The 23,974-nt window shown below is 40.0% G+C and overlaps 2 protein-coding genes across 5 annotated transcripts; one reads left to right on the top strand and one right to left on the bottom strand.

The window, feature by feature from the left end:
• The first annotated feature begins 1,859 nt into the window (after nucleotides 1-1,859).
• On the top strand, nucleotides 1,860-9,977 carry borcs6 (BLOC-1 related complex subunit 6). 4 transcript variants are annotated; one of them, XM_077551318.1, is made up of 8 exons: nucleotides 1,860-2,068; nucleotides 2,621-2,676; nucleotides 2,914-3,443; nucleotides 3,551-3,737; nucleotides 3,809-3,991; nucleotides 8,189-8,352; nucleotides 8,442-8,525; nucleotides 8,663-9,977. In XM_077551318.1, the coding sequence occupies exons 3-8, from the start codon at nucleotides 2,925-2,927 to the stop codon at nucleotides 8,786-8,788; spliced, it is 1,263 nt and encodes a 420-aa protein (XP_077407444.1). In that variant the 5' UTR covers nucleotides 1,860-2,068; nucleotides 2,621-2,676; nucleotides 2,914-2,924; the 3' UTR covers nucleotides 8,789-9,977. The 4 variants fall into 4 exon arrangements, with proteins under 4 accessions (XP_077407444.1, XP_077407435.1, XP_077407422.1 ...); XM_077551296.1 differs by having other exon boundaries at nucleotides 1,864-2,068; nucleotides 2,914-3,449; XM_077551303.1 differs by having other exon boundaries at nucleotides 1,864-2,068; nucleotides 2,621-2,680; nucleotides 2,914-3,449.
• Nucleotides 9,978-11,114: 1,137 nt separating this feature from the next.
• LOC144059470 (hyaluronidase-1) lies at nucleotides 11,115-23,728 on the bottom strand. Its single transcript, XM_077578593.1, has 7 exons — nucleotides 23,291-23,728; nucleotides 16,716-17,354; nucleotides 13,962-14,210; nucleotides 13,254-13,400; nucleotides 12,739-12,825; nucleotides 11,970-12,164; nucleotides 11,115-11,625 (listed from the first exon to the last, which is right to left on the bottom strand). The coding sequence occupies exons 2-7, from the start codon at nucleotides 17,295-17,297 to the stop codon at nucleotides 11,296-11,298; spliced, it is 1,590 nt and encodes a 529-aa protein (XP_077434719.1). The 5' UTR covers nucleotides 17,298-17,354; nucleotides 23,291-23,728; the 3' UTR covers nucleotides 11,115-11,295.
• Nucleotides 23,729-23,974: the final 246 nt, after the last annotated feature.

Here is a 23,974-nt window from a genome sequence, read left to right as displayed (position 1 = left end):
AAAAGCTCACAGTGCAGAGGCAAGTCAAGTGTGATTTATGATGTGCGCACATGTAACTTATTGCAAGGAGATGATGACAATGACAGCAGCGTTATTCTCAGCCCGCACTTATTCAGTCACAGAGGGGATTTTGTGCTTATTATTTATGTCAGTTACTTTACTGGCAGCACAAGTGACTTTCCAGTCTGTGTGTGTGCGTGTGTGTGTGTGCGTGTGTGTGTGTGTGCGTGTGTGTGTGTGTGTGTGTGTGTGTGTGTGTGTGTGTGTGTGTGCGCGCGCGTGTGTTTAACCCTCCTGTTAAATGTCAAATTGAAAAGTTTTAAAGAGGACATTATGGATAAATGACTTTTTTATTGGACAGCAGGTTAGTGGTTAGCATGTGGGTCGCTGGGGATTTGAACCTCACAAACCCACATTCAGTTTATTGAAGACTAAATTGCCTCTCGCCTACAGTCTGCTGTGGGATCGTCTCCAGCTAACCTGTGACGCTTCTGGATAAGTGCTATAGAAAATGCATGGATGGACTTTTTAATTGCTAGTTTCTCCACCCCATGACTTGATGAGTTCCTTCACAGAAGCACTCATGTCAAAGCCCAAAGGCAAACAAAGCTGCAATGTTAACACAAATTAGCATTAGCTACTGTAAAAGCATTCAACTAAGTTGTCCACATGAGAATATTTGTGTTTGGCAAAGTGTCTGCTGCATGAGAAACATGCACAGATCAGCACACTAACTAAAATGTGTAATTTGGTGGCTTGTCGATGAAGTGATGCTTTTGCTCATGAAAATACAATCAAATCTTTATGGGGTCCACCTGTTGGCGGGACGGTTGAATCCATTTGCAGTATGAATAGGAAGAGGTGGCCGCCTCTTGCTCTGGAGGGAGTATCAGACTCTCAGAAGTCTCCAGAAACAATATAAGTTGTTGTTATTGTTGTTTTTTTAATAGTCATTGGAGAGTTCGGAAAATTGTCTGTATTTAGCGACAAATTCAGAAATGTGGCAAAACTAATGAAAGTCGTGCTCAGCATTTGCATGAGACTGAACAGAAAATTTCAAACAGTGTTACAAATAGATGAAAAGTGGGCTTTAATTCTTTCATGTGTAGTTTCACCAAATAATGCTATGACAAATTTAAAATGGAAAAAAAGGACAAAATTATGACCCACGTTTGCTAATAGATACATTAAACATACTTGACTGTCACAATGCTATGAGGCCATTCCAGAAGACTGAATGCATTGATAACCTTGCTAATACTGCCTCACTGTGGTAAAAGGCCTAAACGTCATCTCTCAGCTGATCATGAGTCAATGATCGCAGCGCATTTCTCGGTACGAACAAGCATGTCAGCTTCTACACAAGAAGGCCGAAGCCAAACCCCGAACATCAGAACTGTGAGGCAGATGTATCATATGCCAACCACTGTGCTGGTGTCACTGTGCTGCTTTATTTTTCTACAGTATTAATAATCTTTTTTTTTTTTATCACTACCCCCCAATAAATAAATAAAGTTACATGCATGTGAAATTGTTTGTAGTAAGTTAATTTATTATTTATAATAAATACATTCCAAAATCATTAATTGATCTAAATTAATATAATAAAGTTGATCAAAATGAACAAATACATTTAAATTAATAAACTTTGTGTTATTTTAGTGTTACAACAGGTAGACACATTATGTGTGCGTATGTGTTGGAATCCACAATATTATATGCGCTGTTTCCATCTACGTAGCATAAAGACTTCCAACAATGACGATTGAAGACAGTCCCGTTGTCTTGAAATCTACACAATAATGCACTGTACAACTACTCTGTCTTGAGTTTACAAGATAATTTTCTCTAAATAGTAGATTCATTATTTAGGATTTGGTTCAAGACAGTGCAGACATTTGACACGCTTTTCAACGCGGAAAAAAACACACGGAACCAATAATTGTTACTTAAATTGTTTCTCTTCGCGGGGAAGGATTTTCCTAACGGATTTTGGATTAAATCTGTTTTCATGACAGCATAAACTACCAGCGGGATTGTTTACATCATCAAAATAAATTCTGGATTGGTATGTGAACAAATCTAAATACCGTTTTATAGATTATATAAAATGTAGCTTTTACGCAATGGCATGCAGCTTGTCGTTGTCTTGTAGCGGCCTTGGCAGCTCTTGATAGCCGCGCGATGCTAAACCCATTGAACAACACACCCTTTATTGACAGGCAGCTAGCAGGGCGGCTAAATGACATCATTTCATTGGACATTTTAATGTCAGCATCTCAGTTGCTCTTTTAATGCTATCGTATTTTCGTTTATGTTGGTTCCTAGTTTTCACTGTTTCTTTAAATTACGAGGCGAGTGCGCCATAGATTATAATATGGTATGATATATTATGTCATGTGATTTCATGCTAGTGCTAATAAACTTGGACTGGGTCTAGGCTAGTGCTTAACTAAACAACAATATCAAAGCTGTAGCTAGATTATAGCATGTTTTGGCGTTCAACGATAACTTTAAGCGAGGATTATCATGATGTACATGAATGATCATGATGCACTGTTTGACAAATTAGATTCACTTTTGTATGTAGTCAACTATGAATTTGTGATTTATGGTGCAGGGGATCCTCAGTTTACGGCCGAGTTCTTTTCACACAGGAGCAACATACCCCGAATTGTACGTAAGTAGTGTACCGTAGTCGAGTTTCTAAACCTTTATTTCTGCACATATTTTCTCACAACATACCCCAAATGAAAATATCACGAAAGTTTATATACTGAAATTATTCAGTGTGAAAACTGGGTCTGTTTACTTGTTGCTGTAGTCCCAGTTGAGAATCACTGATTTTGAGAATGAGAACGTGTGGCTTGATTTAAAAATGCCATCAAATGTGACATGTTCTGTCTTCTCCAGCAGGTGGAGGGATGAGCCGCTCCCCTGTGATTGACACAGATGTGCCGGAAATGGCAAACGGGGTAGTGACACCTCCTTCAGAAAACAGCCCTCATATTCCGGGCTTGTTGAATTGTGTAGCGTATAAAGAGGACTTTCCTGAGGACGAGTCAGAAGACGGCTCCCTCAGACACACAGAGAACCACTTGAGTGGCGAAGACAGAGTTCACGATGGCCGTTGTTTGAACACCGAAATGGGTGTCAATGTGAGAACAGGTTGTTTTTCTCCACACCCCTCTCATGAGATGGACCTCTCCCCTTCTGAGGACACACACACTGACTCCACCGTAGTCTGTCCTGCGGGCTCGGGCGCTGTTCAGCCTCTGCAGCAGGACTGGTCAGGGAAAGCGCCGTCCGAACATTCATCTTGGAGAGGACATCCTGTCTCAGCAGACGTGGACAGCGGAGAGGAGGAGAAAGAGAAACAGGATGACGAGGAGGATGAGAAGAATGACAGGTGGCGGAATGAGTCTGCAGGAGACAGGAAAGAGGTTGAGGTGATTATTATTTTTTTTGTGTAAATGTTTGCAACTGTAACTTGTTAATTGAACCCCTTTTTTGCTTCCTTCCTTGACTCGCCTCCTCACCTACCTTCCAGTCTTTACGTCACTATTCCTCTTCAGCGCCAGGTCCCAGCACCTCCTCGTCCCCTCCAGCGCCCCCTCCTCTTCTCCACTCTGACGACGCACCCTGCCCCCCTCACGTCATGGCCCAGGTGTGGGTCCGCAACGTCCGAGGGATGCAGGACAGCAAGAGCCTAGATGAGATCAGCCAGGCGTGTGGAGGTAGAACCAGAATTTCCAAACAACTACTGAGAGCTTCTACATTTCAACCAAATGTGTTGTCATCTCCATAGGTGGAACGGGAGCCCGCGGAGTAGGCAGAGGGGGCCAATCTGAGGGTCGACGGGCAACCATCTCCTCGGCCCTGGAGCTGGAAGGCACGGTCAGCCATGAGGGAGACATCACAAACTTCATCACCAAGAACCTGGAGCAGAAGATCAAGATGAGCTCAAAGCCCAGCCTGGACTGCAGTGACTGTGAGTACGACAGCAATATGTTAGAGTTTAAGTAGCACTAGTGAACCAAAAAAAAAAGAAAAAAAGCTCTGCAGCTTCAGTGCGTATAGAAAGTCCACACACCCCTGTTCAAATGCCAGGTTTTTGTGGTGTACTAAAAAAAAGATCAAAATAAATTATTTAAAAACTCACCATTAATGTGACATTTACCCTGTACAAGTCAATAGATGATTTTTTTTAATCAGGGGGGAAGTAAAATAAAGAAGTGAAAAAATAGGGTTGCAGAAGTGTGCTCTGTTCATAAGTAAAAAGTCACATAAAAACTCAGCTCATGTTAAATGGGAGACAGCACACACTTGCCATCATTAAAATCAATGTCAGTTATTATAGCTATTCATGACTTTATTGTTTTCTTGCAAAAGCCGGATGGATTTGTGCTAACGCTGATGGCTATTCTGAACTGTTCGTAATTCCTCATGGTAATGACGGTGTTGTGTTGGTGTCAAACATACCTTTTTGAATTATGGACAAAAAGTTTGATGGTAATTTCCAACATATGGGAGAAAACATGTTAGGCAATTTTCAGTTCAATTGTACAGGGTATAAATCACATAATGGTGGAAAAGTTTCAAAATGATTTAGATAATATTAACTTCATGTTTAAAAATACGATATTTTTTTTGTCAAAATGTCAACAACAAATTCAAATGGAAATGATTTCATAATTGTATTTTTGAAAGCTTCACAAATATATTGTAGTATAAGTAGGTAGTCCAGCTCCTGCCAAATACAAATTTAGCAAATTTAGTCAGGTGCGCCTTATAGTCCAAAAATTACTGTAGTTAAAATTTGGTTTGACAAAGAAACAACATTTTCCACAAAAAAGTAAATAAATTCATTTTAAAATTGGGATTGGGCTTTCAGCTACCTTGTAAGGAATCTGAAGAAAATCCAGATGCCCTTTGGGAAATATTATTGATTTCTCTAACACATAGGAATATTTGAGGTTTTCATCATTTGTACTGAATTTCCGATACGATACGATATACTTTTATTTTCCCCGTGGGGAACTTTTTCCTGGACTCCGTCCAGCTGCAGTTTACAGTAAGGAAAAAACAACAGAATAGAAAGAGATAAAATCAAAATTAAATAAGAAGTGCAGCAGTAGTTTACAGTAAGAAAAACAACAGAATAGAGAGAGATAATTAAAATAAATAATACACACACACTCCTATATACAGTATATATATTGCACCACTTAGTTAATGTCGGTTATTAAGCAATTTGATGGATGTAGGCAGGAATGAGTTCTTGTAGCGGTTCAGCCTGGTTCTGGGGGCCCTGAATCTCCTGCCGGAAGGCAGTACCTGGAACTCATGATGCAGAATGTGAGTCGGGTCAGTAACAATTTTCTGTGCCAGTCTGGTGACGGACTGCTCATAAAGTATCTGTAGGGAAGGATGATTCCCGACCCCCATGATCTTCATGGCAGTCCGCACCAGACCGGCAATCTGTGACCTTGACTGCACAGTCAGGTTGCCGTACCAGGCCGCAATGCCGTATCTGATGATACTTTCCAATGCAGCCCGGTAGAACAACAGCATGATCCTGTGCTCCACTCCATAGACCCTCAGTCTGCGTAGGAAATAGAGACGCTGTTGGAGTTTGGAGCACAGACTTCCAACGTGTACCCTCCAGCTGAGTGTGTTGTCAATGTGGACCCCCAGATACCTGTATGAACCCACCTGGCTGATGTGATTGCCTTTAATGACGACTGGCCTGTGGTCACCAACAGTTTTTGGATCAAATATCACCTCCTCTGTCTTCCCCACATTGAGCACAAGATGATTCCGGTCACACCACTGGACAAATTTCTCTATTTCTGAGAAATAGTCCAGTGGGCTACCGCCGGCCTGCAGCAAACTGACGATAGCTGTGTCATCAGAGAACTTAATGATAAAGTTCTCAGGGTGTGATGTCACACAATCATTTGTGTACAATGTGAAGAGGACCGGGGAGCTGACGCAGCCCTGTGGGGCGCCTGCGCTTATCAATCTTGGGTCCGAGAGGGAGCTGTTGACCCTGACTTGCTGTGTGCGCTGTGTCAGGAAGGAGTGATACCACCTCGAGATGTACGGGTTCACATTCATCTCCTTCAGTTTACCCAAAAGCAGGTGCGGCTGCATTGTGTTGAATTTCTTTAAACAACAACAACAAAAAAGAATACATGATAAAGAATGGACTTGTTTGGGCAGTTGGCTGATTTGCAGCGTCTCTGACAGTAGGGCTGCGCCTTATTGAAAAAGTGTGATAAGCGATATGAGTGTTGAATATTGTGATATCAATATTATTGTTATATTTAACATGTACCTAAAGAAATGACATCTTTATAATCTAATGACTGAAATAAAATCGTGGAAAAATAAGCAGTGGTGAAAAATGAAAAATTCGTCAATGTTAGTAATGCCCCCGGATACTGTTTTCCTTTTGGATGGCGATGCACCATTTATGGTAGCATCTGATTGGTCAGTCAGATAAAAGCCAAAAATTCCATATGAAACTTAGTGCACGTCTTTGTGACCCGCATATTTCGTGTGTCATTATATATTTTCCCTTGCTTAACAAGGCTCCACTCATTACAAATACACAGCTCAAAACCGACCACATGATTAGAAGTAGCGATCACGCTCCGATGTCATTGACCTGTCGTTTGGAGACTCGATGGATATTTGCCGGTGTTGCAGCAGCAGTGTTGAGTTGATGCTCCCGCAGATCATTCAAATTCATGACAGCATTGTCTCAAAGATCATCTCATATGGATACATTTGGCATGTTTATTCAGTGTTTGATACTTGATTCTGTGTTTGATTGTGTGTGTTTTTTTTAGACAAATCACCTGTGTAACATTATTAAAAATGTTGCATCACTCATCTAAACAAATTGTCAGACTAATGATGGATACACATGTTACTTAATTAAACTTTCTGCCATCTGGTAGAAGAGCATTTGATTTTATTCATGTTTAATTGTAGGCAAAATACAAATTCATGGTTTGAGGATAATGCTAAAAAGAATCCAGAAATGTAGCCCATCTGGTTTAGTGACTTCACCCTCTTACGAGCCTTAGCTGAATAATGAAATGTGTTGAAGCATTACGCCCCCCCCCCCCCCAACCTTCCTTGCATTTCTGCCTCATTAAACCAGCAGCTGCCCTTCACGCATCCCGCTGGATTCAACCCGCCGCCTGCTTAATACACACAAGCAGTACCTGCTGATGTAATTAGGACGGCTGACTCACACTTTGTTTACTCTGGTGGAATTGAAAACGGACACTGCTAATGTAACATTCATTGACTTGACTGTCAATCTAATGATCGACTGAATCACACTGTCAGGGAAGCGCGTAAGATCTGCATTGCCTTATGCTGATAAGTTAAACCGTATAAATATGATTGCAAAAACTTTTTTAAAATGGTGTACAGGTACTCCTAAACTTACAAACACAATGGTTTCTGAGAGGTTGTTTGTAAGTCAAATTTGTTTGCAAGTCAAATCACATTAAATTTAAAATAAAATGTTATGAAATTATTTTTTACAAATAAAATAATAAAAATATGTTTTAAAAAAATGAAAGAAATATACAGTATATAGTTTACAGTAAATACTTTTTTTTTAATTAATTGTATTATTATATTTTAATAATTATTATATATATTTTTTAATTCATTTATAATATTTGGCTCCTGTGCTGTGCTTCACAGGACAGTGAGGTAGATGAATTGCACAAATGGCACAAATGGTGCTGCTCGGCAGGGTTGTGGCAGAGAGAGGAACTACAGTACGGTATTGCATAATGTATGAAGTGGCGCACACTTCAAAATATTAACTTGCGAGCGAAATTCTGCATTTCTGGACATCAGTCAGCCTTTGTTTGTATTTGTGAAACATTCGCAAGTTGAGTGTTTGAAACTAGAGGACTAACTAGTCGACAAAATAAAACATGTTCTTTATTTTTGTTCCAGTTGGTTTGTGTGTTGTGTGAATGTGAGGACAATTCACCAAGGTTTTCCTTTTCAGTCCCCATTCTTTTTCTTTTGTTTAAAACAATTAAGTCAATTTTATTGTGCAATTTCATTTTCAAACATGTTCTCTGGAAATGTAATGAAAAACAATTATACAATCCCATCCTCGTGTGCTAACGTCTGAAATTCTTGGCAGCGGATTGTTCAGGTCCCATCTACCATAGCCGAGGGTTGTCACGGCGACCGGCAGATATCCCGCCCATTGATCCGACCGTCCTCGTCGACCTGCAGAGGCACACTCGGGAAGTGGCCCACAGTGTGGAGATGATGATGCGCAGCCTCAACGGAACCATCCAGAATGTGAGCCTTGACCATCTGCCGCCAAGCCAACATGTCGTTCATTTCCTCGTTGCACCGAATGATCCGCCTCTCTCTGCACCTCTGACCAGATGACGGCTCTCAGCGTGGGCTACATTCAGACGTACAGAGACTCAGTGGACAGCCTGGGAGAGTCAGTAGACATGAGTATCAAGGTGATCAGACATATTTTGATACGGATGACATCACCACACCAGCATGTTATAACTTTCACCGTCTTTCCTCTCGCTCGTTATGGTAGCAAAAATGCGACATGAAATTGAATAAATGCACGCTTCATTCGCCCCCGCAGGGCATGTACACGCTGATGGCGCGATGCGAGGAGTTGGACCGCTCCATGCAGCCCATCAACATCCTGGCGGCACAGATCCGAAACATCAAGCGGACCCTGGATGCGTTGGAGGCCATCTGCAAGTAACTCCAGCCACCGTTCGCAAAGGCACCGACATCAAGCACACCACAGGAGGTCCTCTGCAAACAGTCACATCTTTCTGTACTCTTTCCTACTGGGGTCATCTTTTCGCGGTACCAAGACTGCTGGATTATTTGGCCCTTGTTCGTTATTTGATGAGAATCATGTTTGTGTATTGTACCTGATTTGTTTGAGAGGGGGAAACGTATCCGTCCAGCTTTGTTCAAGTTGCACTAACCTCTCTTTGCCACACGGGGGCGATGTTTCTCTTTTGCTCCAAGGACAGGTTTGTTTGTTTGTTTTTGCCTCAAACAAAGTCTATTTTTAATAAAATGCAATAAAGGCGCACACATCCTTCACTGCAGGCCAAACGGGGGAAGGTGAGCATCATAGAGAGCTGCTTGTATTTTATCTTTATTTATTTGGTTACATTGCAAACTTGTGAGTACGTTTATTTTCCAAGGGACTCTTTGAGATGTCATTTTGAAGAGTTTGACCCTGTTTTTGTGATTGCTACCTGAAGGAGAAATTAGCTAGTGATTGATATTTCACTTCCCAATCTGGTAACTTTAATGTAACAATGGGACAATGCTTGTTTGTTATTTGTCAGGATGGTGTCACAATTCCTGTTCTGGAATTAATGCCATTGAAAGTGTCCATTAAGGACATTTCTGTGATGTCTTGGTATCTTTAGAATTGACTTCGAGATTAAGGCACTACAGTTGTCCACCCTATAAACCACTCAGATTCACAAGGGGATTCATTGATAACAAAATGAGCGTTTTGGACTGTGCTGTTAATAAAAATCATCCCCCCAAAAAAGTGAGTGGCTTCTGTTTGTAATTGGTTGCTGGGGCTGTGTCACCTTCTTCAAGCTGTTTTCTATGATGGCGCATTATACACTGCAAATATTTCATTCTGCAAATTAATGTTGGACGTTGCTCACAATTAACATTATGTTTGCATTTAGCAAATGGTGTTTCTTCAGCACATTGATAGAAGTCGTGATCATATGAAAATGTAAAACACTCCCAGAAATTTCTTGAAATAATGTTGCACAATTTGTGTTTTATTAGTTTCCTACTCTTTTAAATCATTGTTGATAATAATTGTATGAAATCATTCCCATGATCTGTATCTTTACAAGTCATGTCATTATTTTTAAGAACATTGAAGTAAAGGCCATTTGAGAACACTTGTTTTAATTCAGAAGTGTGTGTCCCTTCACATTAATCAGTACCCCAAAACTGGCTCTCAGTTTTAACCCTAGCTCGGGAGTCCGCAAAATAATTTGCAATTCATTATTATGGTGTGGCTTTTTTTTAAGTGCATGGAAAGAGCAAACCAATAAACCAAGCAATAATAAAAACAATTACTCCACCATACCTTATTTTGGGCCAATAGTCCATATGGGCTGGACATACTATTGTATGCATGACACAATAATAATAATATGTCAATGTCCTATTAAAAAAGGATGACATGGCAGGATTTTCCCTCATTGAACTGACTCGTACATCGTTGAGCATTTGACAATGGGCCACTTGCGTCACGTGTCGGAACTTTTTTCTCTCTTTTTTTTTTAACCCACAATCATAAAAACTAGGACGCGTCTTTGAAAGGGGAATTAAAGCACACTATGTGACTCTCAATCAAAAGTAAGTCGTTTAAGAAGGAATACCAAGTCTTCATCACAACAGTAGTGAGTTACGTGTTGCGTTTAATGTGGCAGCCTGCTTTGGCGTGGCACAAACCTCATTGATTTATTGATTGATTGTGACTTCCAAATTTAACAACCGCATAAGGCATCGCCATCACTAGGGGGCACCCAAGATTTTAGTGTGGGATTATTTGTATACTGTATTTTGGATAGTATTATTGAGGATGAGTAGAAACAAAATGTTTGAATTGAGGGAGCTTTATTTATTTATTTATTTTACATACTGTAGTTTGAGACCTAATTATTTAATTTTATATTTGTTTAAAAAACATTTTACACTTGTTTTCAGGTACCAATGTTTAATAAGTATTTGCTTGTCATTTCATTTTTTTTTAAATAAAATTTTGTTTTTGTTATTTTAATATATTGAAGTTATTTTATTTGTTCTTGCACTTTGTTGTTATTGCAATTCTTGAAATACCGAAAAATAATCCAGATTACATGTTTTTGTGTGTGTATTACTTAGAAAAGATGCACCCATGTAGGTTTCAATAAGATTGAATGAGTTCAATCCTTATTTCCAGACACTGCAGAAAACATGAATTAAAAACAACAGAAGTACAAACTGCTTCATTTATTTGGTTGGGTTTAGAATCAATTTCATTGGCAGTGGTAAGATTATGTCCTTTTTTTGTTAGTTGCTCATAAACCAGCTTTCTTCCAGTCAAACTGAAAAAAGTGTTGCAGTACTGCTGTGCATTGGCACATCCTGAGAAGGTTTCACACAGACCTGCGTGATGTCCGCAGGCTTGCTTAAAGGCACTTCAGTTTAATGGTGTAACTGAAGGCTGCTTCAGTTCACACAGAGACAAGCAGTCACCAGCAACAACAAAACAGTGCAACGGTTCGAAGCCAACGGTGCCGAAGTGCTTCCACTCGGCTCCATCGTTGAGGCACCTTTTGTTATGGAATCTGTCGTAAAGGTCGACAAAGTCCCTCCTAGCTCTCCGGAAATTTGCTCAAGCGTCCCACCGACAGGGGCTCCGTCTTTGGGGGACTGCTGATCTGACACGTCCAGATCTGTAGTCTTGTACCACTGACACTGGAAGTCTTTCTTCCACATCTCAGCTGGGTCCGGTTCAGATGCCTTAACGGGCTCGTCTGTGGCTTTGGCTTCCTCTGCCTGCCGGGAGAAAATGTTTAGTGGCGGGACTTGAATCAGCTACCTCAGGGTGTTCATCAAATGAAAATATTTGTCACCATAAGCAAGGGCTGGGCAACGGAGTGGCCCCTTGATTAATTAAAAAAAATTATAAATATATATTTTTAAATGTATTTTTTTTCACGACCCCCCTAAAATGATGACACACATTCAATGTGCGTTTTCTTAATACAGGCTTGTCCATTTCCATTAAATGGCTCAAAGTCGAATGAGGCATCAATAAGGACATCTTCATCGTACATCAAAATGCTTTATATGTGTAACACATGCAATCACTGGGAAAAAGAAAAAAAATCATCAATCACCATTTCTGTCCCCTTGTCCATCACGTCAGGCGGTGGTGGAAGGTGGAGGTAGGCGGAGCTTTCTGGATTCTGACGGACACATCTGCCTTTTCCCTCACAAAGGGAGGCAGAGCAGAGCCCGGTTGCCGTGGTTACGTTAATGGAGTAAGGTCCCAAAACCTTGCGGACAAACTCTGCCAAGTCCTGACATTCTCTCTGCATATGGACAAACAAACACATTGACATTGATGTGTATGTGCATTTTTTTCCTTTTGCATTATTTTACTGAAGATATTTAAGTTTGAATTCAGAAAGGCACATTTAAAACAACAAGACCTCTATATTGATATGGACAGTATACAGCAGCTGCAGTTCAAACACAAATTAGTCCATTTTTTTTCATTGTGCCACCAGTCGCAGATGATGTCCAATTTAAGATGTTAAATGACACGGTACAAAAATCATAAAGTGGTACGCGCTCCTTTTCAGCATTTTAGCGGTTCTTTAAAAGTGACATGGAATGTTTTTTTATAGGGCCAATATGGGGTGATTTATGAAGAAGATGAGTTAAAAATAATAATACTGTACTGTAATGGGGAAAACATTGTCTGACTGCTTTATTATACATCATACATCATACATTTTATAGGCTTTTTTCTTGTTAGCAACTTCTCTATTGATTTTTTAATAATGGTCACATCTTACAAGTCCCACTCTATGACAATCTATCTATCTTTGTACGACTTTTTTTTTTCATGCATCCTCTACTTACCGTGAAATAATATCTTACCTCTGTCTTGGTCTCACTTCTTTGCCAGATGACCACTCCGGCTGTTCCCATGGCAGCGCTCTCGCCAATGCTGCTGACCAAGTCTGCCTGGAAGAGGACAACAAGGTGCCAAGACACTGTGAGAATGTCTCTCATCCTGGACTGCTGAGCAACATTCTTTCCCTTGAGGCTTCGGAAATGCCACAAGATGGCGGCAAAGCCTTGCCTAATGGGAAAGTAGGGCTTTCCCGCCATCTTGAGGTCTTTTGTTACCAAAAGAACTATGTTGAAGTAAGGGGAGGAGCTTCTTTCCGGCAGGCCAAAGCAGTGGAAATTAGAAAAAGTTGTGTGTGGGTGCCACCTTGTGGTATATCTTGGTAATGCTAAACAGTTGAGGGTGGGACAGTGGGAACATTCAATCATTTACTCCTCACATAATCCATCGCTGCCTTCAAAAGTTTTTTTTTATTTAAATCTGAACATTGAAGCAATTCATCTGTGCTATTATGTGAGTCCAAATCTAATGTATATCCCACCTGAGACAGGAAAGAGTTGGTTGACGCATACACACTGTTGACCAGTGGAAACACGGGAAGATCGAACGACACTCCAGACAGAGAGGAAACTCGTAGCGCCTCCTGGATTTGACTGGACAAATAAAGCTTCCCTCCGGTTGTTCCACTCTGTGTGAAAAGCAGTCAGATTGATACTTCTTTTTTTTTTTTACAATTACTTGCACCGTCACATCAGTATTGTGCTTCGATTTGGCTGAAGATTTGTGCAAATTTCCTATCAAAAGGAATTCCTGATTTTGGAAAATAAGCCCAACCACAGTGAGGTATAAAAAAAAAAAGCGGCACATCGTGTATTGGCTTGACAACATCAAAGTACAAAAAACGTATTTAAATTTTTTTTTACAAAAAATATGGTTGGTTTCACACACAGAACATATTAGGTAGAGAAGAGGAAGTGTAAATGCCTCGTGCTCTATGGTCACATGTTTAGTCTATAAACAAACACAGTGAAGCTCAGCTTCTGTTGAGCAGACGTCATGGTTAGCCATATGTTGAAAATAGTCGCAGCCTTATTAGCACTTGACACCTTCATTTCTTAGAAAGAAGACAAACTATTAAGGTAGCACTTTCCTAAATCTGTTACCAGCCCCCCTGAAGGGCAACTGTAACTAAGATGTGGCCTGTGACGAAAACAAGGTTGACACCTCTCAGCTAAAAAGCATCACCCACCTGTATCTTCTCCAGGGTGAGAAGAGGATAAAGGGCGGAGCATCGCTTCCACAGCCACAGAAGCTCATCATTGAGGGCCTTTTCAGTGGTTGGGCACTGGCCGCTGTAATTGGCTGACGCGGTTTGGGCAGAATCACCGTTGTAGCAGCTCGGGTAAGGGGAGACGCCCCATAATGCTTTGGGTCGCAGCCGTCTGATCTCCCTCAGGGTTTCCATCATTACTGACTGGGCCGCTGCTTCAAAGTCCACCTGGTACAGGAGCAAAAAAAATAGACAAAATTTAAACTTTTTTTTCTCCCTTTTTTTGTCCAAATTTGTTACTGGCAGTTTGGTATGTACATTTTTTCTATATATGAGGAGCTAAAAAAACAAAAACAAATCTATGAATGCTCATTGCATATATTACACTAAGCATTATCTGTTCTATCGTTGCGTCATGTTTTTTCATTCATTTAGTGTGGCCTCTAATTAAAATGGAAAAAAAGGTTCCCTATTCGATTTACAGCTTTCTCACATTTTGTCCACCCTTGAGCACACTAGAACATATTGTTCCAAAGGAGGCCATAAATAATGACTTGCCGACAACAGTACATGTTTCAATTGTGTGACCATCCATCAGAGTTGCATCTGGACTAGAGGGGGGTCCACAGCAATCTTACACTCAGTCTTTTTTATGTGTCGTTTGACTAGCCCTGCTGAAAAAAAAAAAACTCTTATTGTGTTGGTTGCGTTTTTGATGCATTTAGGTGTTTTAGCTTCCATCCTTACAAAGATACACACTCCCTAAATCTCATACATTTGTATGCAGACTAAATATCCTCAATTCATCTTTGCACTTCTTGTAACAATGCCCTTCTAAAATGTTGCTTTGTATTTACGTCGCCTGGCAGTAATAGCTGCATATTTACTGTACCGATAAAACAATGTCCAGTTGATAATAGATTCAATGTTATATTAATTACATGGTAGATAAGGTAAAAAATTTAAAAAAATCTTTTGTCTGAACTTTTTCTGATCCCTTCTGTTACAGTGACCTCACGGTGAATTCTGCAGCACCAAGTGGAGATCATCAGATAACGGGATCAGTTTGGATTACTCTGCAAGGTGCCGGCAAAAAGAAGAAGACTTTTTCTCAAAATAACCGCAGTGGCTGGACTTACAATACATCTATATAAACAATGTATATAAAAAGTTTACACACCCCTGTTCAAATGCCAGAGTTTTATGATATAAAGCACCAAGACAAAACTTCTTTTTTTTTTATTTAAACCATTCATATGGCCTGTTCTACTCAGTTAAAAAAAAAAAGAAGTTATTATTATTTTGAGAGTATAAGTAAAAATAACGCTCAGAAAAAAAGGGATTTCACAAGTGTCCACAATCTCTAATGACGAGTGCTGTCACTCAAGACTAATGTTAAATGAGAATCGACATTTAATGGCCGCAGTTCCAGCTAAAGAAACAAACCCTTAAATCATAACGGTGCCACCACCATATTACAACAGGCAGAGTGTTCTTTTGCTAATGAGCAGTGTGGTGTTTGCGACAAATATATCTTTTAGAATATATGATCTCAGAATTGCTCAGACAAGTAGGCATTTACATTTTATCACAACTGTATTTTCTTTATTTAATTGTAGGTAAACTTTTTTTTAAAGAAATAAAAACATTTCTTTGTTGATAGAAATCACAGGGTTCTAGTCCCTAACAGCAGTGCTTCTCAGTTATTTTTTGTTATGAAGAAGAAAGAAGAAGAAGAAGAAAATATTTCACTCTCTATCTATAGTATCATTTGTCTATAAAAAATTGTTGTAAGCACACCTATGCAGAGGAGCTAATTCTCCTTGCGCATTGTCACCTACTGTAATGGATGTGCAATTACACTTTATAGTACGGAAGCCTATTGCATTCACTTGGGGGGAAAAAACTCCCGCTTTGTTTTTGTGTGTATTTTTGTATTTATTTTTATTTTCAGTTTTTCTGAATATTTTTTGTTTTTGTTGTGCTGACTCTTTTTTTCTGTCTTAAAAAAATATTCTGAAGCTGGTGCTCTGTTTTTTTGGAGTATTATTATTATTTATTTATTTTACTCCAAGTGACTTGTTGCAGACTCGCTAATGGCGGACACTTTCCTGCATACCTCCAACCTACCTTCAACTATATCACTAACTGGCTCAGTATACAAACATGTCAATCGATCGGCATGATTTTAATAAGTTAGCAGTTAAGTTTCTACGGAAGCGTATTGGATGTAGGAAAATGTCCGCCATTTTTTTGGGGTGGCCGTATTTTTTTCTTAAAAGAAAAAAATAATAATTTATTAACCCGTTTTTCGTAATTTTTCCTGCTGTTTTTCTTACTAATTCCACTAATTCCACAGTTTTTCTGAATATTTTTATGACAGAAAAAATACGCAGTAAAACAGAATAATATTCAGAAAAACACAATTTTAAAAAATAAATGACAAAAAAAAAGCTCCCCCCTCCCAAATAATACTCAGAAAAACAGGAGTTTTTTTTGTCAAGTGAATGCAATACGCTTCTGTATTATAGTAAGGCAAAAAAAAAAAAAAGTGATCTGGGGTCACACGCATCGCACTACTCTGCCACATAAAAAAAAAAAAGAAATATTGAAGAGAAGGCTTTACTATATCAAATTTTATATATTTCTCTCCTGCTGCTACTGAGCCTTTTTTCCATCACCTCTCATTGATTGTCTCTCAGCTCTCATCGGCCACACTTTCTCCCTTCTTACCCGTGACCACTTCTCCACCTCCTCCGGCGTCCAGTTAGGGAAGAAAGCTTTCAGCAAATTCCTCGATGCCTCCTGATACACGGCCTTCTTCCCTCGATTCCTCAACCACTGCGGCAGCCACTCAGCCCAGCGCAGCACCCCCAGCCCGAGGTACCTGGGCGTCGGCAAAGCTGCGTCTAAGTCCATCTGAGTTTTCTGGAGATGGCTGTCCAGCCGCGTATGCTGCGGTAGACCCCCATTGACCCTCGTGTCTTTGTCTACAAAATAGGGATAGCTTCCCAGCGTGTCCTCGTAGAAGACGGCCACACGGCCCTCACGTTCCATCCCAAAAGAAGCGGGATCTGGCCTCATGGTGCAGGAGGAATCAGGGATGCCCCAGAAAATGATAAAAGGCTGTCCGGACAGGAGAGGCAGGCGAGCTGGCTGTGGCGGACCGGCTGTACTGAGGCCAGCAAGCAGTAAGACAAGGAGGGTCCGTGGGACTGTCGTGTGTCCTCGAAGGCCAGCTGAAGAAATGACTGTCCTGTGTTGAAATAGCGGCCATTTTGGCTTTCGATTGAGTGGCGGGTTGTTCCATGCCATTGGAGCTGCTCACTGTCAGTCTCTCACTCCTTCAGCCTCCAGAAGCCAACCATGTCGCTGAAAAACAGTCATCAGAAAAACAAGTCAAAGATATGGTCAAAATGCTGAGGATAGATAACTCTTGTGCCATCCTCAAATTTACGTTCCTGCAAAAATGAAGTATAATGCTCACTAGCAAGAGCTTCAAGAATGATGGAATTGGAAAAGGCAAACCAACCAAAATAGTTAAGAAATTGATCGCTCTGATAATTTGGAGAAGCCAGCAGCCACATAAAAGCCATGCTTTGTTTTATTATATATGACTTTGGACAGCCCAGCTGGAAAAAGTGCTCTGAGAGAGCCCAGCACCATGATGCAATGAAATCAAATGACCCAGCTGGACACAAATGCTCAAGGAGTCTTGGTATCGGCATCTTGGCATGACCCCTTCTTTAGACTGGCTCCAAGTCAGCCCTTTGATTGTTTAGAAGCCCCTCCTCATTATTATTATTATTATTGTTATTAGTATTTTATTATATATATAAATAAATAAATAAATAAATATATATATATATATATATATATATATATATATATATATATATATATATATATATATATATTACGTTTATATATGTTTTGACAAAAGGTACATTTTCCCGAGAGGAAACAATTATTTTCACATTACATGAAAATGTATGGAGTACCTTATAGAGTTCTATTTCTGTGGAAGTTGACACAAGTTACTGCTGGGGAAAAACACATTTCAAAGCTTGCTTGGTATTTGGAGAACTAAAGGAGAACTAAAGGAAGGGTAAAATTACAGCTGAAAAATGATCAATTGTATTTTGTTAAATTTTTGGTCAAATCTACTTTGAAGGCTACATCGCCCTGCCCTTGTAAGCATCTTTTTGGTTTTGGTAAGACTGGCAGTAGCCATCCTATATGCAACACAATGTAGTCTGCTAACAAAAACATGCCAATCCTCACATATTTTTATCCCCACTCTTGTTAATCAGTACAGACGCTCCCCTACTTACGAACATTCGAGTTACGAACAACGGTACATACGAACATTTCTGCGCGTACAGTATGTCGAAAAATGTTCGGAAAGAAATGCTGTAAGTTAGATTTTGTATTGCGCGTAGTGCTTCTTTCCGCCGCTAATACCGACGATTGGCGCTGTGAGAGCTCATTGGAGGCTGAGCAACGTGGCGAGGAGGAGGAGGAAGAAACGCCGGTCCCCATGAAGCAGGAAATAACTTTTGAAGCCGATTCCAGCGACGACGAAGAATCTCTCATGATATAAAATCCTCCTCTTCCTCCTCCTCCATCATCTCCTTAAGCATCAAGTACATCTTCCAAAAGTAAGTTAAACTTCATTTTATTTATCTTATTACGTACATGTACATACTGTGTGTGTGTCTTTTGCTCTCTCTCTCTAACATACGTAGTACAGTACAGTACTGTACGTATTCTCTCCATTTTATTAAAAGTTTTTTTCAGTACAAACCAATGCAGGTTACTTGTACAAGCCTTAAACATACTTATATAAACCTTCAATATACTTATATAGGCTTTAAACATAAATTATAATACAAAATATAGCACTGAAGCAACTTACGAACAAATTCACCTTACGAACGATCGTCCGGAACGTAACTCGTACGTAAGGTGGGGAGCGTCTGTAGTTTATAAGTTTTTGGTATTGCAAAAAAGAAAAAAGAAAAAAAGGTCGACCCAAGACTTTTGCCCAAAGTCAGTGCTAATCCATTGCAGAGTTTTCATAATGTCGTGATAGGGTTTTGGTGTGTCACATGCAATCTGTGACATCGGGTGTGTAAGAAGAATAAGCAGAACTTTGTTACATTTGGATGGACTCTGATTGGTTGTAAGGTGTGGATTATTAGCAGATGATTTGCCCCAGTGAAATCCATTACGCTCACGACATTATCTCTTAAAATCACACCCACAGAAATGACTTTAGACACACAACCTGCTTTTTGCCAATAATGGAGTTTGCTTCTCATCCACTTGCATGATTCGGGATTAAGGGTCATTTTGTGCTTGCATGGCGATCTACTCTGGATGAATATGTAGTGTTTCGTCTGGCTGTTTCATGAGGTGACTGCATATGATTTATTGATATTTAATTTTTTGTTTCATTTACAGTATTTATTTTCTTGTTCTTCTATTCCTTACCATAACATTACTCTCCTGATTTTTTTTCTTTTTTTTCAGGATTAATGATGAGCACTGAAACGAAAAATTTCAAATTTGTGTGCCTACCCACACCCAGAGTTTGACTTGACTTGACTTGACTTTGAGAGTTTGACTTCATCTCTTCTTTGACACCAAGCTACAGAGACACTGATAAAGCACACCCAATAAAGTACCCATAAGCCTCTGGTACTTTTCTGCTAGGCAATGTATCAACACCTTTACTTCATCGCTGGCCACTCATGCAGTCACAGCAGCATTATGAAGGGCGTTTGGCCGGCCCGGAAACGAAAGGTTAACTTAGCGCAAGCTAGCTGGTACAACACAATAGAGATAGATTTACCGGACCAAAGCAAGAAAAACAGCCTGGATTCTGTTGTTGGCCAGGGTCAGCTATTTTAAACTGAAAAGGAAAACCTTTCTGTATAGAACATGAAACGCGACTGCAGATTTTGGGTCCGTGCCGTAGTATTGTGTTGACCACAGTGACTAACAGAACATCTGAATAATCTCCCAGATCGCATCCTTGCTAATGCTAAGAGGGTTAAAAGGTCATAGAATGCATTGTATACTCTAAGTAAAGGCTTTTTAATCCTCTGGCATATCTGCCAGACAGAGGGTACCTCCAGACTGTGTCTTCAATCTGCATTTATTATAATAATTTGGCACTTTGGGATATCTTAGAGATTCAATTAATTACATTACTTTATACTTTATGGACATGCACAACACAACTGATAGGACAGGGGGAGTTGGCAGCAACATAACGTTGTACCCACACACACACTAAGTAAATAACTGTAAAATCAATTATGTTATGAATTATGAGTCTAAGAACACTCATTTTATAATGTAAAACTATTTCAAGTGATCTTCAACTGTCATTTAAAGTCTTTAAAAGCTGGTGTTTAGAATATGTGCAGCCCCTCATGCTATTTTAGAGGTGAAAGGCCAACATGATGTCTGCTTAATCTGTTGAGACAAAGCTGCTGGTCTGTGTTTAAGTCTGTCTGGACTGAGACTCATCTTCAGCCCACCTCTTCTGCTCAATTTAAAGGAGAGTGCAGACACACATCGACTGCAAACCATGAGCTAACCGCATCTAGTTGCTGGTTCGGTTTTAAGATAGAGACGTGAAAACTACTGTAAAGACATTTTTATTAAGTTGCAGTGTCCGTGGCTCTGCCTCCTAGATACGTACGGTACAATCCAATCAGGAAGTGAGATTAGCACAATAATTATGTCACACCTATTTAATTCCCTGGAAAGTGCTCATGCAGGTATGATACGCCACAGTCTGCACTTTTGTATGTATGTTATAACTTAACTGGGGTGTGAGGAACTTCCACCGTCTCGTGGGGGTCCTCAAAATAATTTGCAATAAATCATATTCCACCATCACATGCATGCCAGAGACAGTAGTGTTGTGTCGTTCACGTACGTTTCGTTCAAAAAGAACAAATCTTCCTGAAGTGATTCGTTCGTTCATTTGAGCTCAGCCACGCTCATGTCGTCAATCTTTGCCAATGACCAATCAGCAGCCAGCGTCAGACACGGGCGAACGTACTCCCATGCTATTGGCGTTGGCCAACGCGGATTAGCGAGTGAACGAGTCAGTGAGTGAACGTGTTGCCAATTCCGGTTCAGGAAGGATTCAGTGCGTGAACGTACCTTTATTTTTGATAGAAAAACACTCATGACAACAAATATAGCAACATAACATTAACTGAATGTTGTTGTTTTTACGTCCGTGCCGGCGGGGGGGACGAGGTGTGTGTGTGTTTGGGGGGGGGGGGGGTGCGTTGACGAACGATTCGATGAACGAATCTTTTGAACTTTTTTTTTTAAAGACTTGATTCTAAAGATACTTAAAAGAACTGTCATGCCCATCACTAAGAGGCATTCATCCAATAAATACGACCACGTAGGTAGTTTTGAAAAGTGCCAAATTACGACCAAGTTTAATGTATTTTAGTTTAGCAACCTCTATCGGCCATGTTAAATAGCGCAAAAAATTCAAAAGCAAGATTCAAACCGAGTCCGTCTGGTTCAACGACGAGTGTTTCTCTGACTGAGCTACTTAGCCAGTGATTGATTTAGTGTTGACTACATGTTTTCTATTTTCCTTAGTATCCCATGTAAAAAGACGTAACGTGTACTGTACAACCTCACTGAAACATCACCCTAACCCCAAACATTAGTCCGACGGCGAATTGACAATATGTAAACAGTAAAAAAAAGAAAAAAAGATCACTACCGGCCTTTTAGCTTAGTAAGATAAATGTTCGTCTTCTGACCAGACGACCTGGGTTCAATTCCCAATACTTTTTTGGGCTATTTAACATGGCTGATACAACATGAGGTCACTAAACTACAATACGTAACACTTGGTCGTATTTTGGTGCACGGTAAAACGACCAATCTGGGCGTTATTGTTGGAAGACTTGTTGGCATGCCAATAAAACAAATATTAAAAGAAACATACTAAACCAATTACTCCTCCCTAATTTAGCTTTGGCCAATTAAAAGCTCGGATATGCTTTTGACGTAAAGGATAACATAAATCTGACATCCTGACAAACGCACCTCAATTCTAGCTTTCCCACGCTTGCAGGTGAGGCAAGGCAGCATCTGCAAAATATTTGCTGCTTGGAAGCACATACCTCGGGTCAAAAGATTCCAACGTTGGTAAATGACTGCTTTCTGAACGTGTAAATGGGCACCATGTGTTTGCTAATATTCAGGATTTAACTCTATGATTGCCCTTCCACAATATGACATTATGCCACTCGTCTGATTTTCAGCAGGAATTAAAAGTTGCTAGTCGCTCTTTTGAGACATAGTTGCTAGAGTGGTCCGAAAAGTTGCTAAATATAGTAAACAAATCGCCAAGTTGGCAACGGTGTTGCATTTGTATACAATCTCCTCTCTGTCTGTAGACATGCTGTTAGTGGAAGCAGAGCATTTTATGGTGATAGCTAAATATTGAATTTACTTAAATTCCTTTCTGTCAAACAGATCATGAGTCTTTCATTTGAAACATTAAATACACAAAAGAGTGCACATGGTTTCATTAGCGAGAAGAATGTAAACAATTAGCCTAAATGTAAAATGTAAAAAATAAAAGACTTAAATTGAAAAGAAATATTGCACATATGTCTCCAACATATGTTTTCTGTCACGTGTTAAATACACCAAATCCTACCTTTGAAAACAAGGGACAACACATATTGCTAGCCAACCTGTGGTTAGCGCTAGCCACTAACCTAAGCATCGGACTCTAATGCCTGGACTTTACAGCCTCTTTAGCTTCGACATGTTCATTCTGCTCATTTATTCCCATGACTACCAATGATGAAGTCCTTGCTCAACGTTGTATTACCTTTAACTACAACCTCTGGTGTATATTCCTCCTCTCTTAACAGCCCTTGTTGCGGGTTGAGTTAATCCTTGCAAGATAAATTGAGGTCTTGTGAGGTATGCTGAGGTGATATGCTGATGTTATGGGTGGTGTTGTCCATGACTGCTGGCCATCTTTTTGCATTTATTTTTATTTTTATCAAGAAACACACATCTGTAATGAATTGTTGATTGTGAAACATTATACTTGATGGTGTCTTCATTGTGCGACTTCAAAGACATAGTTGTACTGAAACAAATTGTACAACCTTGGATCTAGTCATACGTTGTATGGCCAAAATAACATTTTGTACCTAACAGTTACTTGCAGAGTGTAACCTTAAAAGTAAACCACAACATCTTATTGGCCAATATCAAGAGGTTGCAAAACTTACCAAAGCCAAGGTTGGGTTCTCCTCACGATCTGGACATTGCTTCAGAGTGCCTTCACCTGAATTTCAAACATTTTCCTCTTTAGAAAAATCCACGTACTCTCCTGGATTAGTGAAGACATGGAAAAAGACACAGCGGAAGCAGCCTAACACCCAGAAGAGAGAGGGGCAGGATGGCAGATGGATGAATAGTTAGGAATAACCAAATGAGATGAAGCTTGACGAAACAAAAAAAAAGAAGAGAAGGAATGAAGCTGGAGAAATTCACAGGAGTGATAACGTGCATGGAAAAATGTGTGGGTAGGAATGTGTTTGTGTGTGTGTGTGCCAGGCTAAGCTTCCTTCCTGTGAGATGCTAAACGAGTTCAGCAATGACCACACCGGTTCACATGACCATCGACACCGACTGTAATCTCATAATCCTGCGCTCCACTGCTGCTACCCTTGTCCAAACAAACACTTGACATGTTGGATTATCTCACCTGGCTTCCTCTACCTGCGTATACTCACTTCCTCTTTCACTTCCGCTCTTGGGCTCTCTCGCTCTCTCTCGCTCTCTCTCTCTCTCTCTCACTCTCTCTTTCTCACTCCCTCTCTCCCCATTGTCTTATTTTTCACTGCCCTACTAATTGTGTTGGAACTGTTTGTGAAAAGACCTTTCTTTACCGCAGTGCACAAAGCAAAGTT

The sequence above is a fragment of the Vanacampus margaritifer genome, chromosome 1, assembly GCF_051991255.1.
Source record: "Vanacampus margaritifer isolate UIUO_Vmar chromosome 1, RoL_Vmar_1.0, whole genome shotgun sequence".
In the NCBI taxonomy this organism is placed as follows: Eukaryota; Metazoa; Chordata; class Actinopteri; order Syngnathiformes; family Syngnathidae; genus Vanacampus; species Vanacampus margaritifer.
Note: the sequence above shows the minus strand (reverse complement) of the source record. Positions and strands in the feature narration are given on the sequence as shown.

Bases quoted from the DNA above. Each gene is read 5' to 3' on its own strand.
- borcs6 (XM_077551309.1), top strand. From the start codon at position 2,925: ATGAGCCGCTCCCCTGTGATTGACACAGATGTGCCGGAAATGGCAAAC. The intron at 3,450-3,550 runs GTGATTATTATT...CCTACCTTCCAG, and splicing joins GAGACAGGAAAGAGGTTGAG to TCTTTACGTCACTATTCCTC. The intron at 3,738-3,808 runs GTAGAACCAGAA...TCATCTCCATAG, and splicing joins GATCAGCCAGGCGTGTGGAG to GTGGAACGGGAGCCCGCGGA.
- LOC144059470 (XM_077578593.1), bottom strand. From the start codon at position 17,297: ATGGCATGGAACAACCCGCCACTCAATCGAAAGCCAAAATGGCCGCTA. The intron at 12,165-12,738 runs GTAAGATATTAT...GTCCATATGCAG, and splicing joins GAAGTGAGACCAAGACAGAG to AGAGAATGTCAGGACTTGGC. The intron at 11,626-11,969 runs GTGATTGATGAT...TTCTCCCGGCAG, and splicing joins TGGACAAGGGGACAGAAATG to GCAGAGGAAGCCAAAGCCAC.